Source organism: Heterocephalus glaber, unplaced genomic scaffold (genome assembly GCF_053883595.1).
Source record: "Heterocephalus glaber isolate CG9 unplaced genomic scaffold, H.glaber_assembly_v1.0 deba00001463, whole genome shotgun sequence".
Taxonomy (NCBI): domain Eukaryota; kingdom Metazoa; phylum Chordata; class Mammalia; order Rodentia; family Bathyergidae; genus Heterocephalus; species Heterocephalus glaber.
The window spans coordinates 11,336,415-11,354,715 of NW_028258310.1; the positions used below are offsets into that span (position 1 = coordinate 11,336,415).

The 18,301-nt window shown below is 42.3% G+C and overlaps 1 protein-coding gene and 1 pseudogene across 5 annotated transcripts in view; one reads left to right on the forward strand and one right to left on the reverse strand.

Moving 5' to 3' along the window:
• The first annotated feature begins 8 nt into the window (after positions 1–8).
• Positions 9–18,301, forward strand: part of Sh3tc2 (SH3 domain and tetratricopeptide repeats 2) — a 91,545-nt gene continuing 73,252 nt past the window's right edge. For 2 of the 5 annotated variants that reach the window (XR_002398163.2, XM_087180611.1), the window contains exons 1-4: positions 20–192; positions 7,828–7,926; positions 11,361–11,488; positions 16,620–16,725. Coding sequence is in view for 3 of the 5 variants with exons in the window: in XM_087180611.1 (XP_087036737.1) it covers positions 141–192; positions 7,828–7,926; positions 11,361–11,488; positions 16,620–16,725 (385 nt within the window). In the remaining 2 variants the exon portion in view is untranslated. Of the gene's footprint in view, positions 193–7,827; positions 7,927–11,360; positions 11,489–16,619; positions 16,726–18,301 lie in introns of those variants that run through there. The other 3 variants (XM_087180612.1, XM_004854374.3, XM_087180613.1) reach the window with 3 other exon arrangements.
• LOC147826668 (sorbitol dehydrogenase pseudogene) lies at positions 11,828–14,322 on the reverse strand (annotated as a pseudogene).

Genomic DNA, 18,301 nt, shown 5'->3' on the forward strand with positions numbered 1-18,301 from the left:
CTGCATTGTGCATTGAGTGGCCTTGGTCCCTCTTGTGCCAGAGAGGAGGTGGGAGGGGAGGAGGGACGCCACTGGGAGCCTCTGAAAGCTCTTTTGGCTGCTGTTCCCAGGGGCCTTGGCCTGGGGAGGATGGTGCACACATGGGTGGCTGCTTCTGCATCCCCGGGGAGCGGAGTCTGTCCTGGGGCCCAGGTGAGTTTCCTATAGGGCTCTGGCCTGTGGGTTAGTTAAGCTGGTTTGTTCAGTAAAGGTTTTGGGAACTGCTGGGTTGAGGAAGGTGCCCTTCCAAAGATGGGGAGATGGTTGTGCTTTATGACTGCCTCTCTTCCCTCTCTAGGTTGGTATTTGTCGTTCTGGCTTTGGAAAAAGGGAGCAGAGCCTGGGAGGCGTCTACTTCTGAGAAAAGAGGCTTTGAGCTCTCTCTGCCAAAGGGGAGTGAGGCAGCCTTGGCTGCTGCTCCTAGGGTGTGATTAAGCCCTTCCTTCCTTTTCTCCCAAGATTCCCTGGAACAGGAAGAACGTTCCAGCAGTGAGTTCCTCTGCAACCTATGGGTGGTCATAAGTCTGGCCTTAGTCACTCAACCCTATTTTTGTCAGTATTACTGCTGCTGAGGGAAAACAGGCAGTTTCCTGCCTCCTACCTTTTATAGCGGTTTTTGTCATGTTAAGTTGAAGTAAGGGGGTTGTTGCTCTGAAAAGCTGTCAAGTCACCTGAGACTGGACACAGGATGGCCAGCTACCCTGGTTTCCCTGGGACTGAGGGCTTTCTTGGGATGCAGCCAGACTAAACTGGACGGTCCCAAGCAGACCAGCATGACTGGCCACCCTGATCTAAACCCTATGCTTCTTTTCAGAGCAGAACCGAGATGGCTCCTTGTGGTCTCTTGTAGTTTGAAAAGATGGATGGTGGCTTTGGGGGAATGTGGAAGTGGATTAGAGGAGGACTTATCTGGGAGACAGAGAAGTATCACTCCAGGGAATCACCCTATATCCTTGTTGGGATCCTCTATCTTCCTTCGGTGCCACCAGGGTTCCTGAGAGCCAGCCGAGGAGCACACCCTCGCCAAGGGCTTTAACTGTCTGGCAGATGGTTTCTCCTACAATCTCATGACCTGGGCTTGTAGAATGCACTTGAAGTCTTTACAGTGAACCTGAGGCAGGCTGGAAGTTTCAGCCTGGGCACCTTTCTCACTGGAGGCTGATAAGAGGTGTCAGGGATCTGAGGCCAAGTGAAATAAACTCCCCCATTCTAGCTCCTCCTTTGTATTCTAGAGAAATGGAATAAAGCCCGAGTCACCTCGGAGTGACTCTAATAGCTGTATGATCTTGGGCAAGTCTCATACATTCTCTGAACCTCAGTTTTCCTGGCTGTATAGTTGATGGACTGATAGTACCTAGCACGTGGAACTTCTGTGAGGATTAAATGAGAACATTCACCTCATGGATGTGGCACGGTAATTGCAGGCAGTTTTACTGGTAGCTAATATGGACCGCAGCCACCTCCTTTCTTTTTAATTCCTGGCTCCACTGGAGTAAGAGTCTGTGCTCATGCTTCGTTGGCTGCTTCTGCCATTGTGTCTGTTTAAGTGGGGGTTAAGAGTGAGGACCAAACTGAGAATTCTCAGAGAGGGAGGCAGGACATGTGAAGGCTCATGATGGCCTGGAGCCTGGGACATCTCCCTGCCTGGGACATCTGCCTGCCTGGCTTGCTGTGATGTGGCAGTGAGGAAGGTTGGCTCTGACCATCCAGGTGTGTTGTGTTTTCATGCGTGGGCTCTGTTTGTGGCATCTGTTCCTGGTGCTTCACATTTGCTCACAAAATCTCCCACTTGCACACAGTGTCAGGGAGGGTTTTTGATTAGTTGTCATTGCCTCTGACTTCCCTTTGAGTTCCTTGCCATTGTTTAATCAACTACAATTGCTCACTTCAGGTCACAAAAAAAGTCCTGCCAGAGTTCACTTGTCCAAAAGCTCCTACAACTTCTGTCTTATCTTCAACACTGTCTTGAAGACATTTTGCAGAAATTCTTAAATAAAATATGTGGGAAAGATACATTTGCCTACATTGATCACTGGTATTTCTAACTTTCTTTTCAATCTTTGTGGTAAATATAATCATTAGTATAATAAGAAATTGAGGAGAATACTAACAATAATGAGTAATGCATCACTTTTGCATTTTCAAGGAATTGTGAAATATTTTGAACACAGTCACAGTGATAATACAGAGTTTTAGAATAATAAATCCACCATGTACTTTAACAAACTTCTGCTTTATACCATATTGGCTTCAAGAAGTTGTTTATTTCTTTATCTTACTTTTGGAAAAAACAAAACATTATAGATACAATTAAAGTACCCTGGGTACCTCATTCCAATCTCATTCCTCTCTCGCCAAAGTAAATCACTTTTATGAATTCAGTAATTGTGCTCTTGTTACATATTCATGCCACAATCATTTTAAAGAATCGTTTTGGAGACTATTAAAGAAAATGATACCATTATACAATTTCCTTTTTTATCTCCTCAACATTATGATCTGAGATATATCCACAAGGATAGATTTAGTGGTAGTTCTGATTTGATATTTGTTCCAGCGAGGAGAATATAGGTTTCTATCATAAAAACAGCTATGGTATTCTTGTCGGGTCAAAGAAGAAAAAAATATGTAGGTGGAGAAAAAAAGCATGCAGGATAATGTTCACTGTTCAGTTTTCTTCTTTAAGATGGGGGCGGAGGTGGGTGAGTGGGAGCAGAGAAGCCAAGAGAGGAGAAAAGGAAGCAAATTCTCATTTCCAGCAAGTTTCTCTGTGTGAGATATTCTCCCGATCAAAGACCTTAGACCTTAGAATTCCTACGTCAGATAGTGTAGTGGAAATAGCAAGGTCCGCACTCAGTGATGTGGATGAATTCTATTCTTGCTAACTTGCTGTGTGACCTTGGTAAAATTAACACCCCCCTGGCAACCTTCATTTCTCAGCAGTAAAAGTAGGAGTAGAACCCAGGGATCTCTTAATCCCTCCCAGTGCTCATTTTCTATCATTATTATCTCCTTCCTACCTTTCTGTCACATTCAATATCAAGAAACTTTCTCTTTTCTTGCTTTATTTTTAAAATTTTTATGAGTACCTGTTTGCAGTACTTAGTGAGTACATTTAGCATGGTTGGCACATGAACATATCTTAAGGCTTTTTTCATCTTCTAACCGTGCCATCCCTCCCTGCTCCTTTCATCTCTTGTTCCCCCTTCCAGTGGAAAGAGATCTCTGTACCTTCTAAAATGTATCTCTTACTTTGCTCTTTATTTATGTATTTTTTGGTTTTTCATATACAAGAAACCATGTGATAGTCAAGCTCATGTATCTGATTTATTTCACTTACTATTATGGCCTCAAGGTGCATCCATCTACCTACAGATGCCTCAAGTTTGTTTCATTATGGCAGAGTAGTACTTTGGTGTGTGCGTCCCACAGAATCATTTACTCAGTTCTTCACTTCTCATTGCTAAGATCACAGCCCACATTATATACTCACACCCACGGATTTCATAGCAGGTTTTCAGCTGACCTCTGACTCCCATTTTTCCTACTCCCCATCTGCCCCATGCCAACCCAGAAGACTCACTTTTATTGTGCCATTCCTAGGTTCAGGAACATTGCAACTTTTTATAAAAATTTACCATTCATATGAACTTGTGCTTGGAATTACAGCATGGTGAATTCTCACAAGATGAATATATGCATCTGTATTATTTTATGTGGTTGTAATTAATTCATTCTCATTGAAGTATTTGTTTAATTACATGTAGCATCATTATCCACTCTAGTGTAGATGGACACTGAGTTGTTGCCAGGGTTTGCCAGTGCTTTCTGAATATTTTGGGAGTTGTTTTCTGATGAACATATGTGTGCTATTTTGGGGGTATATATGTAGGAGTGGAATTGCTGAGTTTGCATGTATGTATATTTTTAGCTTGAATCGATACTGTTAGTTTGCCAAAGAGAGAATTTTGAGTTTCTTCTCATACTTGCAGCATATAGGGTTTCCAGTTGCTCTGTATCCCGATAAACACAACTTTATCCTTTTATTTTAGCTGGTCTGTGTGGTGATGTTTCATTGTGGTTTTAATTTTTATTTCCCTGATGAAATGGAGCAAATTTTATATGTTTATTGGCTGCTTGGATACTGTGTTTGATGAAATACCTCTTTAAGCTTTTAATCCCTTTTTCTAGGGGATTGCTTATCTATTTCTTACAGATTTTAGCATTCTTTATATGCTCTAGGTTCAAGATCTTTAATGACTATACATATTGTTAGTATTTTCTTCTACTCTGCTACTTGCTTATCACTCTTTTGATTAACAGAATTTCCTAAGCTGAATGTATTAGAACTTATTCATAATTTTTTTGAGGGTAGCACTTTTTCCATCCTGCTTAGGAAATCACTGGCAATTTCAAGTCTTGCAGGTTGCCATCTACATTTTATGCAAGTTTATTTTATACAGATATCATTTTGAAAACAGATACTGAGTAATTCTGATGCAGATAGTCTAAAAATCATATCTTGCAACATTATGGTTTTCTGCTCCAAACCTCAGGCATCCTTTAAAAGCTGCTCACCTTCTGCTCACACCCAGGCGATGACCCTGGACTTCTTTCTCTGAAGGTGGCCTCACAAGGTCACAGACCCTTGTCATCAGGCTCATAGGGCTCTACAACAGGGACACACTCTCCAACTTGCCAGGGCCGGGAGTCACAGAGTGACTGTGCAGCTGGGCTCTGTGGTGGCAGGGGAGTGTAAGACTTGTGGAGGACAGCAGCCACGTGCCCCTAGTTGATCGCTGCAAGAGAATGAGGGTCCTGGGCTACAGATTCTCCAGGTCTCAACATAAACACAATCATCCGGGCTACATGAAATAGTCTGATTTTTAAATGATGTTAAGCACTTCAAACTAAAAATTCACAGTGTGGGGAGGAAAAGAAACAGATGTTAGTGAGTTTGCCATAGCTTCTGTCAAATTTTCTTCTAGGGAAGGGAGTAGGCAGCCTCTTGAATCTGGTCCTGGGACTTGAAGCAGGAGCATCATCTGAGAACACATTGAAAAAGCAGAACCTCAACTTTTTTTCTATTAATTATATTGGTACATTTAAATTTGCACCTTTACATAATCTTTCTTGGTTCTTATTTTTTCCCCATTCCCCTATCCTCCCTTCAACCCCTCCACCCCTCCGTATCTACAAAGACTTTGTTTCCATTTTTTCATTTTCTCATATTTATTCCATTCCCTTCTTTCCTTTCCCCTACCCCTCCTACTTCCCCTTCCCCTTTGGCCCTTTTCTTCCTATTTCAGATTATCTATTATACCTTTTAGTCCTTATTTACACTTTCAGTTTCTCACACTAGAGAAACTATTCGGTATTTACACATGTGTCCTATTTATTTCACTTAAGAGTATCGCCTCAGTGTGCATCCACGTAGCTATAAATGTCTCTGATTTACCATTTTTTATGGCTTAGTACTCCATTTTGTAAAAAACCCCCCACATTTTCTTATCCAGTCTCCAGTTGATGGGCAGTTGCTAAGAACATGGGTACACATATATCACTGTGGTATGATTCTTTTAATTCTTTGGGGAAGATCCCCAGCAGAGAAATAGCTGGGTCAAATGTGACTTCCAATCGTAGTTCTTTGAGGGATCTCCATACTGACTTCCACAGTGGTTGCACCAGTCTACACTCCCACCAGCAATGGAGCAGGGTTCCTCTTTCCCCACAGCCCTGCCAGCATTTGCTATTGGTTGATTTCATGATAGCAGCCATTCTTTCTGGAGAGAGGTGGAATCTCAGTGTTGTTTTCATTTGTATCTCTCAAATGACCAGTGATGTTGAACATTTTTTCATATGTTTCTTTGCTATTTCTACTTCTTTGTCTGAGAAATGTCTGTTCATTTCAGATGCCCACTTTTGTATTGGGTCTTTAAATTTGAGAGGTCTGATCTTTTTAAGCTCTTTATAGATTCTAGATAGTAGACCTTTGCCTGAGGAACAGCAGGGGAAAATTTTGTCTCTTCACACTGTTGGTGGTTTCTCTTGCTTGCAGAAGCTTTTTAGTAAGAAGAGATCCCACTTGTTGATTGTTTGTGCTAGTTCTCGGGCAACTGAGGTTTTAGAACCTCAATTTTAACCACTGAAGCAGAAAATAAACAAATAAACACCCCCCCCCCCGCCCCGTCCTGAAAAACCTATGACCACACTACAAACCACAAAGATCAGAATCTCTGGACATAAAGCCTAGGCACTGGTATTTTTAAAAAGCAACTTTGGCAATTCAAGTAGGCAATCAAGGTTCAGTACCACTAATTTAGTACAATCCTTAATTATTTTTTTTCTTTTGATACTGGGGATTGAACTCGGGACCTTGTGCTTGTGAGACAATCCTTCATTTTTAATAGATGGGTAAATTAAAAAAAATCTCAAGACGCAGACAGGGAAGCATTTTGTCTAAGGTCATTTAGTTACTCTATGGGAAGATCTAATTTGTTCTCATTCTCATCTCTCGTGGTTCCCAAGCCAGTGCTTTTTTCTTCAGTTGCTTCTGGTTCCGGGGGGGCAGAACTACAAAATGATCCTGTTCAACAGTAGCTCATTACTGCCAGCTTCCCAGCTAAGCTGCTTAGCTCTCTGCACTGAACAGCTAACAACATTTACTGGACCAAGAGCCATGAGCAGATGATGGGTCCTCCTTCCTTCTGCCTGTTCAAGCAGATATTTATTTCATTCTCCCTAAATGCCATTCCCCAAAGTGCTAACTCTTCCCACTTGAAGAATGGGAAGAACCCCCACTTGGATGTCAAAATCCCCCTAACTAAGTACAGAATGGAGGTGAAGACTCTTGACAACACTATGAGGATCTGTGTTCAGCGTTAACCAGCAGTGAGTGCGATTGTTCCATCCTTGCTGTGCTCTTGGGCTGTGTCATTAGAGGCACAGGTCCACAAGACCTGGTAGGGCTGCTCACCTCTGACCACAACTTTACCAGAACTGGGAGGGTTTAATCCTTGAGCAGCTTCACGGTCAAAACGACAGATTCCAGCACCCAGAGTGAGTGTGTTAAGAAATTGTGTCCCCTTGTTGTATTTTGGGGATATCACGAAGGAGACCTACATTGTTTAACTATCCCAAAGCGCCCTATTCTTTTATATCGACTCCCTCATGCTTTGCAGCCACACTCTTGTTTGCAACTTCCTGTCACCAAAATTCCACTGCCCTCAATCCCCCTTTCTCTAGCCTGTGTCTTGATCCTTCTTGTCCTTTTTACTCCACTTCTATAGCTGCAAAGACAGGAACTTTTGGAGAGCTAGGAGTAGAGAACAGCCTGGCATCAATCACACATTTCAGGGCCATTACAACCATGCCCAGCTGTCGCTAATGATGCCATTCTCCCACACTCTTCTCCATCCCTCCTGTTACCCAACTATTGAGCTTAAGCCTTGTTATAATCAGACCCATAAAGACCTGTGTAGGTTCCAGCTCCATGTATGTTGAACACCTTCTATGTACTATGCCACTGGACTTGGTTTGATTTGTAGATAAGAGTCTACTTCTTTACTAAAATGGGGACACCCAGACCACCCCATAGTTAAGATAGTATGTATGACAGTTCCATGGTAATAGCAGGTTATGCACCAATTATAAGGCAATGGTGATAGCAATGAAAATTTTTTCCACCCCACCAGTCCTGGGAAAAATTGGCACTTGACAAAGACTTTGAGTCCATATTTACAGCTTACTTGCACTGTTACAAATTGTCTTTCATTTCGTTTTCTCCAGGTAAAGAAGGTCCTTCCGAGGATCCAACCATATCCAGTGAGTGTATATCTTCATCTGAGTCTCGGGGAAAATGTTTCCTGCCACAGAACATGACACCAGGTATCTCAATTCCAAAGATAAGTGCTCCTTGAAAAAAATACCTCTCTTAGGAATATTTCAGAAACCTTCTTATCTCTTCTATCTGTTGACTCCCTCTTTTACCTTTTCAAGGCACCATCACCAAATGCATCTTTATAAGCACACCTTCAACTATACTTGCTGGCTTACAAATCTTCTATTATTCTCCATTGCGAACAAAGTCAATTTAAGCTTTCTTTTTCTGGTATTCAAAACTCTTCAGAATCTGGCACATATCAGGAGTTCCATACATATTTTCTGGGTTAGAGAAACTATATCATCATTAGATTTTAAGGTGGCTGGATTAATTTTTAAAAATTATGTATTTAATTATGTACCTCAAAGAGTTGTTTATATTTAGTTGGTGCTCAGAAAATGTTTGATAGGTACATGAATGATTGAATGAATATGTGGGAGACAAATTTATACTCTATATAGAACCTACACACTACCTTACTTGTAGTAGGTTCTGAATAAATAGTGCTACATAGGTGAACAAGTGAGTGAAAGGTTGAATATACAGGGTGAGGTTGGCTGAGCAGAAAGGCACTTATATGAATTTTTCAAAAACAGAAAAAGATTTGGAAGTCAGTGAGTCATTTTCAATGCATGTTTCACTTAAGGTCCCCGTTGGGAAACTTCAGTGAAGCCCACAACAAGAAAGCTGTTATTAGAGAAAAGTATACCTGTGCTGAATTCTATACCAGAAATCCTGAGGACAAATCTGTAGAAAGTGTGGTTTCTGTTGTACAGCAGCAGGGACCATTTCTGACGACAAATCATGTGCCCAGCGTTCTCTTAGGTATTCCTCCCACCCTCACATGCTCCCCTCTTGGTGAGGCACCACAATCCCTAGTTAACAGGTGAGGGAAATGACTTCACTGCCACACAGGTAATATGTGATAAACAAGGAAGGGGTTTGAACCTTGTTCGTAACTACCATGCACCATTAAAGATGGCCTTTTATCCTCCAAGAATATACTTCTCCCTGAGATACAAAATATAGATTTGTGAAAAAGAGCTACATTTTGACTCTTTAAAAAATATACACCATGTAAACAGATATGGTATAATTATCATGCAAGGTTCTTTCCATTCCCAGTTTCAAATTTTGTCAAACTGCTTGGTTGATTATGAGAAAAATCTTACCCTTTGCTTTGTGTCAATCTGCTTATCATCTGTCAGCTTAGGACAGCCCAGAAAAAACCCTGAATTACCATCTGTTGTTTCATGAATGCGGTGGAGTCAGCGTTTTGCCTTATTAGTGCATGAAAGCCAATGAACAAGGAATATCTTTAGGTGAAGCTAAAGTGACTACAGGCTGAATGTGTCCACCTCTCAGCACTTTCTGCCATGCAGCTGATTTCAGGAAGGCCAGGGTGTGAGAAGGGGAGACTTGGTGCTATTTGCCAACCTTTCCATTATGCAGAATAGTCAGAGATAGAATCAGTTAGATACATTATCATGATTACAGGGCTGGCTTTCAGAAGACTGAAATAGGTCACACTAACTTCACCCTGAAGCTCAAGAGAACTTGACTTCCTGCTTCCTCTGGTGATGAACGGGCTGGGTACTGTGAGATCCTAACTACTCAGACAGAGGCTCTGCTCTATGTCTGTTCTCACTGGTTGAGACTTCAACAGCAGTTTGCTTGTTTACACCAGGTCCTTTGGATTTTGTATATGTGGATTCACAGGCATGGCAATGAGATTCACACCATCAGGGCTACCAGGGAGCAGAGACCATTCCAAGAGAGGTTCTAAGAGGAAGCTGGATCAGGTTTTAAAAGGAAGGAAAAATTGAGTTTGGCAGAAAGAAATCACAGAACAGTTATTATCAAGGTTATGGCCGTGATCAGATGAGGACTAGGGTGGCATGGAGCGGGGAGCAACAGCTAATGCTTAAAGTGTCTAATGAACACTTACTATGGAGCACACACTGAATAAACAGTTTATATGCATATCTTACTGAGTAAGCCCTTGAATCCTCTGTAGGATGAGCCTCAGCAAAACAATTTTGCTACTAGGAAAGTCAGGTGCAGAGAGGTGATTAATTGTTCAGGGTGGCACAGTTATGGAGGGGCAGAGCCAAGACTTGAGCCTGAGCCTGATCTTCCCTGGCTTTTGTGTTTGTGCTGTGCCTCCTCCTGGAGGTCAGCATGCAGTAATGCTACCAGGTTGGGGCTGGGCAGGCTGCCAGGGATGGGGGAGGGTTGGATGTGACTGAAACACAGGCCAGGGAGGACTGAGTAGAAGAAACAGCAACCTGAAGCTCACATCAAAGTCAGGTCATGGGAGCATGTTGTTTGCACCATAGCACTTTTGGGCCCTCGAGGTTAAAGACAGGCCTCTTGAAGCCGAGAGTCCAGGCTGCCCTGGGGACGCAGGCCAGCACAATAGGACCTATTTTCAACAAACTCAGCAATTTGTGAAGGCCCTGGCAAGTTGTGGCTAGAAGAGAGACCTCTGCAAATTATCCGATCCAGTGCTTTCTCTGATTATTGGATAGGGTAACTGTTAACAAGATTGCTATTTATTGTCTAAAGAAGACACAGTTGAAAGGGCAACCTTGTGTAATGTTCTGAACACTCTCTCTAAAGGCACTACTTTTTCATAGCACTTTTTCCACCTGAAATGAATGTGCTTGTAGAATTAGCTATTTGCCAAGTAGAATTCAAATTCCACGAGAACAAAGGCCATGTCTACCTTGCTCTCTGCTGTAACCTCAGCACCTAAAAGAGTTTCTGAATTCGAGGCTCTCAAATGAGTATTTATTAAATGAATGTGCATTCTGAAGAAATTGAAGATAACCTTTCACATATTAGATATTTATTTTGACAATCATTAATAAATGAAGCAACAGAAAAAACAGGCTAGTGTTTGATGTATGTGTGTGTGGCTCGGTGGTAGAGTGTGTAAGGCCCTGGGTTTATCCCCAGTAGGGTTAAAACAACAAAACAAAAGCAGGTTAGAGAAAGTATATTTGTGAATGTATAATGAGTAAAATGCATAATTTCTATTATGTACTATAAATTAGAATACAAATACATTTTCTTAAATATGGATAAAATAGTGTTCATTCACATCTTTCACAAATCAACTACTGGAAACAATATGTATCCTAGTTGGTCCTGGGTCAGCACCAAAGGGGAACTAATCAATGCCAGTTAACTGGTTAACTCCAGCCCTTGGTGAGCCACAGTGGGCTTCACCTTCCCCCTCCCTGCACTCCGAGAAGGCCAGGAAAGGCGTGCATGGCGTGCATGGCGGATCTTTAAGCCTGCTCTAGTCTGTAATTACTGAGGACAGCAATTTAGGAATTAGCCAGACCTGTGGGGAAACACGGAGGGTTTTTCTAATGCTTTGTTCTCTTGCATTGCATGAGCATGTGCAGCCTGTTCCTTCCTGTTCTCTCAGATCTGACGCTGACCTTCTGTGTGAAGAGCCGCTCCAGGAGGTGTGTCAACGGAGCTCTGCAGGAAGCTGCGCGCAGGCGGCTCTGGACGCTGGAGAACGAGGACCAGGACGCGAGGGCACTGTTTAAGGTGAGCGCTTCGGATGAACTCTCAGCACCCAGCTTGTGTCCGTCTGCGGCAGCATTCCCAGCACCCACCCAGGACAGGGCCTGCAACAAAGTAGAAACATCTGGCCGGCCGATGAGGCTGAGGAAGGAATGAAGGGTTGCATACATTCTCCTCCAAGCGAATAGGTGCGGTCCACACGCTTAACAAGAAGGAACAGAAATTGGGACCCTCTGGAGTTGCTGAGTCAGAGAAAACTTGGTTACAAATCTGCTGCTGTTCATTGTATGACCTTTGCGACTTATTTTAGCTCTGTACAATGAAACCCATTACAGCACCTCATAATAGTACTTCTTTCTAATGTCATTTTGAATTTTATTTTTGTTACTGTGATACAATATACATAACATAAAACTTTCCGTTGTAATCATTTATATTTGGACACTCACAACCAATAATCTCCAGAATTGTTTTATGGTCCCAAACTCGAGCTCTGTACTCATTAAACAATGAAATCCCACAATCTCCATTTTCCCGAGGCTCTGGTAATCACTAAGTATAGATTGTATTCCGTTAAAAAATTTTTTTGGTAATACCTGGAGTTTCACGCATGCTAGGCAAGTACTCTATGCCCAAGCCACACCCCAGCCCTACATTAATTATTCCTAGTATTCCAAGGAAGTTCTGTTTCAACACCCACCCCTGCCCATTGAGCCCCGAGACTGTGAGGATGGGTGAGGCAGATTCACAGGAAGGGTTCTGGTCATTGAGGGTCTCACTTGAGCATAACATTTAACCCCACTCCCTTCTTGGATGTTTCAAAGGCCTCCAGAGCTTTCTGTAGAGGAAATTTATGGGTGACAAAGGGCTTTATAGTCACAGGCTTGGACACAGCATGACATTGCCATTGGCCGTGTGTTGTGGTATGGGAACACCCCCTTGATGTTTACCTCCCTGCCTGCTGCGTGCATGGGGGTGCACTGGTCACCTCAGACCCCAGCCCCACAAGCACCACGGTCCCCTCAGAGCAAGTGGTGTAGATATCCTCCAGGATGGTGCTCTCTGCCCTTGTGCATTCAATGGTGACTTCCTCAGCAGCCCTGTCACCTTGCTGGCGATTTCTTGGGTGAGGAGGCTCTCTTTGGAGAGCTGGAAGGCAAAATCAGCCCTGAATTCTTTGGCTTTGGACAATTGAGAGGCAGACAGATCAGTTACTACTACTGCTGCTGCATCCATTGCCTTGGTCACGATCAAAGTGACCAGCTGGCCTGGCCAAGTTCCACACAAAGACCTTGTACCCCAGGGAGACTTTACCTTGCCAGCAGGCATGGATCTCTACAGAGAGTAGCTCGAGCAGGATCCCTTCCTCAAAGGTGACACTGTCAGGAAGCTTGTAGCAGAAGTTAGTGTCATGCTTGTAGAAGCAGCAGATGTTCCCATCATGGTGGAGGGGGTGGTGGTGGCACAAAAGAAGATGGGGTGATAGATAGATTGTATCCACTGACCTTGCAGAATTCATCAGTTTCTCAGGGGGCCCCAGGCTCAATGACAATGGGATCACCTGATTTTAGTGCTTTACCAACAGTCCCACTTTCATGGCTGTTTCTGAACCTTCATGCCCCAGCACCATTGGCTTCTTCAAGATAAACTCCCCAAATCTGACCGTGCTAACAATAGTGGACCTTGGACCCACAGATTCGGACAGAGTGCATCCTCAGCAGCACCTCATTTTGGCTGGATTCAGGCATGGGCTAGCTCTCCAGGCGAGTGTCCCCAGGTCAGTGCACCACTAGGGTCAGGATTTTGGCCTTGGCCGCCACAGCCCTGTTGCTCTGGAGAGTGAAGTGAGGCTTGCAGTGGTTCTGGTTGGGGCCCCGCAAGCATAGACTGACTGATTCATTTCTGTATTTATTTATTTTTTGCTCTACTAGAGATTAAACCCAAGGTCTTCACACTGAGTTACATCCCAGTCATTTTTTTTTTTTTTTTAATTTGAGACAAGGTCTTACTAAGTTGCTAAGTTGCCCAGGCTGGACTCATATTTGTGATCCTCCTGCTTCAGCCTTGCAGAATGCTGGGAGCCTGGCCATGTATAGTTTTTTAAAAAAAATTTATTTATTTATTTATTTTTATTCTTATTTATTTTTTTTCGCATATAGATTTTTACAGCAACAAAATTGCCAATCAAAACCCGATAACTTCACATATTAGGATGAGAGGAAAAAAATGCAATAAATTAAACAAATGGTTTCCTCATTTTTGCCAGGTAGATAATACTTTTGATTGTTAAACTGGGGAAGAAAAGTATGACCAAATTACTTGGGGTTTAGGAGGTACTATCTAGAACTAAAGTCAGCAATGGGTAAAATTTGTTGCAACTAGTAGTGGTGGAAGGAGAATGTTGCTTTATACTGATATGTTCTAGTTAATTTTATAGTGTCTGCATTAATTGTGTAAAATGAAAAGAAAAAAGTGCTGTGTTATGTAGCAAAAAATGTTTAGTTTTTTAGGTTAAGAAAATGAGATAGTATCTATCAAGAGCTTGTACTTGAGTGGTTCTATATATTCCATAAATACTAGCTAGGGCTTTTAAATTTTTATTTTGTTATATTTAATCCCTGGAACACTGGAATGTGGAGGCACTGGCTGCTGACTGATGGAATAGGTTTCCCTTTGGTTTGAGTTACCTTTGGTGTGGCCAGGCACGGAGCTTGACTGAGACAGCCAGCCCGCTGGGCCGTGGCTGGAGCTGAGTGTTCTTGGGGTATGAGGCTAAGGGCCAAAGTCAGTTTGACCTAAGAGATAGTCAGAGCTCTACAGTTTACTCAGCGCAGGTCACATTGGGTAACTTACTTCATCTCCCTGTGTCCCTGCATCCTTGAATATAAAGTTGCCATCATGTCATTTTTCATTAGATTCAAAATGTCACTGATTATAACTTGCACCGTTATTTTGTGTACCTCCAAGAGAAAATAAATGTGGTGAGTTAAGTATGATGCTATACTTCTTTATTGTTTATTTTAGAACTGGTTAAAGGTTATAAAAGCATTATCTAGAATGGATTAACTACTGTAATTGCACTCCCTCTGTAGGATTATTGTGGGAGTTAAATGAGGTAATTCTCATCCAACTCTTAGCAAAGTGATTGGTGCATAGTAAATTCTCTGCAAATAAATTTTTACCTAGCAACCTTGCCCTCATTATAGGACCTATACCATCCAAAGATTTAGGTCCTCCAGAGGTCTGTTATGGAGAAAAGTAAGATTTGACTTTGCTAAACTAAGGGCTCTTGTTTTGAATCTTTCTATCCATTCCTTCTTCTCCTAAGACTCCCTAAGGGCAGGGGTCTAGGAGTTGCTTTTGACTGCAGAACCTGGTCTCAGGGGGAGTGTTCTCTATTTGGTCAACTCCAGGGGCTCGGTCAAAGAACAGGGAAAGATTTAGGGAAAATCAAGTCTGGGCAGAGATTCAGGCCTGTTTTTTCAGATATTAAAAAACAACAGACTTGTGATCTTCTTGCTTTGCTGGTGAGCGAGCATGTGAATTGGAACAAGTCTTCTAGTCCGGAGAGCAGGTGGATACTTGTGTTTTGGAGTGGAAAATGTACATATCTTTGCATTCCAATCCTGTAATTACTATGTTGGGATTCCATCATGTTCCTGAGCTCTTCTCTAGATTTATTAATCATGTCTTGCACTAGGAGCATAATTTCTCCTGTTACCTGAGAAATTATTTCTGATTTCATTTTTTCCAGATCCCCTTTTGTTGCCAGTTCAGTGGGTCCAGGTGGTTGAGTATCAGTGTTCCATCTCATTTCCCTTTAGGGTTGCTGTAGGTGATCTGGAAGTCTGGTTTTGAGACTTATTTATGTGTTTTCTCATTTCAACTGGAGGGGTGCAGTTGTTGGTGCCTGCACGGATTACCTCCTCTGAGCTGGGAGAAGTGGGACAGGGACCGGGAGCAGCAGTAGGGATGGTGGCCCAAAAGCCCTTTCCTCTGGGCTGGGAGCAGTGGGAGGGATGGTGGTCGGGGAGCCCCTCCTCTAGACCAGGAGCCGTGGGACAGTGGCTCAGAAGCCCCTACCTCTGGGCTGGGAGCAGCGGGACTCAGTACTGTGGTCTGGTGGTCCGGTGTCCTCTGCGTCTTTGTAGTGTGGAACCAGGTGGCTGTACAGAGGAGCAGGGTGGGGGTGGGGGGATGTCCAGTGGATTGTTACCAGGGCGCCAATCCTGCAATTACTTATGTCAACATAATCAAGAAGATGCATAAAGATTTAGCTACAAGAATGTTCATCCCAATACCATTTAGGATACTAAAAAATGTAAAATGATCCAAAAGAGAAACTACAAAGAAATGATAAGAATCATTAAGTTAATGAAACAATAGCAAACAAATAATCATTAAACATAACTGGACCATTTAATGACATGGGAGATGGATCACAATATTTAATTTACCAAAGAAAAGAAGATTGAAAAAACAATTTATGTACTTTGATTCTATTTCTATAAAAGAGCTATAGGGAAACTCGTGAAGAAAGATTCAAAGTTAATATATGAAGACATTAACATTGATGATCTCTAGGGGAAGGATTATGGATGATTTTGCTTTTTGTGTGCTTTGGCTTTCTTGTTTGTCAGCTTTATAAAAATAATCAGTAGACATAGATTCACAGTCAGTTTTGCTTACAAGTTTCCTTCTGTGATTCATCCTCTACTTTCCTATGCACACTTTTTAAAAAGTACAAAGTGTATCATCCTCTGCATATAGTTTTATACCTTAGTTTCTTTTTGTTACTCTTATTGTTCCATTTAGCAGTGTTGATTTGGAGTCCATGTCAGTATACAAAGAACTCCCTTATTCCTTTTAATACTGCATAATGTTACAATATTCCACTGCATGAATGCACCATACTGTATTTTAGACAAGACAGTGTGCATTCAGGAAGATATGGCCATAGAGCCATACTCTATTTTAGCTAGTTTCTTATTGATTAATATTTAGGTTGTTTCTGTTAGGGCTTTACTTTTGATTTCATGGTGTAAAATCAACACTACAACCAAGAAGTTCATCTAATGCACTGGGTCCTTAGGTGAGGTGAGTTTGTTAGCAAGACACTGTCCTTCCCGGCTGACTCCTCGCTCTCTTTATTCAGGACCTCTCTGCCAGGCTGGTGAATATCCAGTCCCAGAGGGCCCAGTTCCTGATCACCTTCAAGACCATGGAGGAAATTTGGAAGTTCTCTACCTACCTGGATTTAGGTATAACATGGGTGGAGCATGCAGGTGGGAGAGTGCTGTGAATCACACAGCATAGGGTCTGAAGCTGGGAAGAGCAGAGGGAGATGAAGAAAATTGAGAAATAACAAGAAAGAAGGATACATACCAAGATTACGCTTGAAAGCTGGGACCAGGTGGAACCATAACCTCTTGAGCTAATGGCCGCCTGGAGTCCAGTGCACTCTTTATTTATAGTGTAAGACAAACAGGAAGAGAAGGTGGGGTACCTAGTGCTACGTGGCCTGTGTGGTTTAGGCTGAACGTAGTGTGATTGTCTCCTAACTGGGGCATGCACAGAAAGGGAACAGGGAAGGATACATAATGTAACTGTCTACTGGGGCTGTGCCATCCAGGGTCTACAATCTAATCTATGGAGGAGAAAGGGAGTAGGGAGGGGGCGAAGGGGCATCTTCAGGCTCAGCCTGTGGCAGGGGAGGACCCACTTCACAGTTCAGCAGGTTTGTAGGGGTTGGTGTTAAAGAATTGATCAAGTCCTGATAATTAAAAGAGATAGAAGTGGAGAGTTAACTTTTGACATATCACAAACTGCCTGAAACTAAATCTAAAGCAAATATTAGCTATTACTGTAAGTCATGCAGAGAATTAGCTTTCTTTTGTCCAAGGAGAGATTTATTTATTGAATAATCAATCAATTGGCAAACAATTTAGTCATCTACTAAATTGAAAGTACCGAGATAGATATGAAGTTGCTTTTTTTTTAAAGAAAGGGAGTTAGTCCTGAGTAAGACCAAGTAAGTGGTCAAAATATTAAGCTTCTAGGTTTCTTAACTCACATATTTGGAAAACAGTTAAGGAAAAAGGTGGGGGAACTCATCTATTAAAGTGGCCTCAGGCAGCAGAACTTTCTAAAAAGTAATGAAGGATGTCAGGTGTAGTGGAAGTACCACTGTGATGGGACATGGTTCACCAAGAAGAAAAACTCACAATAGGGAACTAATAGCTTCAAAGCCAATTGAAGCCAAGCCAAACAAAACTGCCTGATTTGATGAACATCTGGTGTATACCAGAAAATGCTGGATTCCATGCAGATGCACATAGGGAGAGATGCTGGGCAAGGCTGGAGGGTCAAGGCTAGAGGTAGGGCGATTTTCTCCTCTCTCCACTATACATCTGTGGACATTAGAGATCTTCGGTATTCGAAATGTGCTCCATGGACTCGCTGTGTCAACATCACCTATGACCTGTTAGAAAAGTAGAATTTCAGGCTCCATTCTAGACCTACTGAATCAGCATCTATGTTTTAATAAGATCTCCAGGTATGTGCTTGCAAGTTCAAGAAGCGGAATGGTAGAAGTACCCAGGCCTAAATCAGTATGATGGGCAGTCAGAATGGAAAGAGACAGGTTTTTTTGCATTGTAAGAAAGAGCTGAAACCCCCAAAGAAGAAAAATTTTAACACAAATAACTCATGTATCAAGGAGTGTTGAGGTATTATATACAATTGTTTAAAATTTATTATTTTTACATTTATAGAAGGCTTTTAATAAGACAGAGCTTCCTGAGCATTCATTGAATAAGGCTGAGGCTCAGAGCAGGG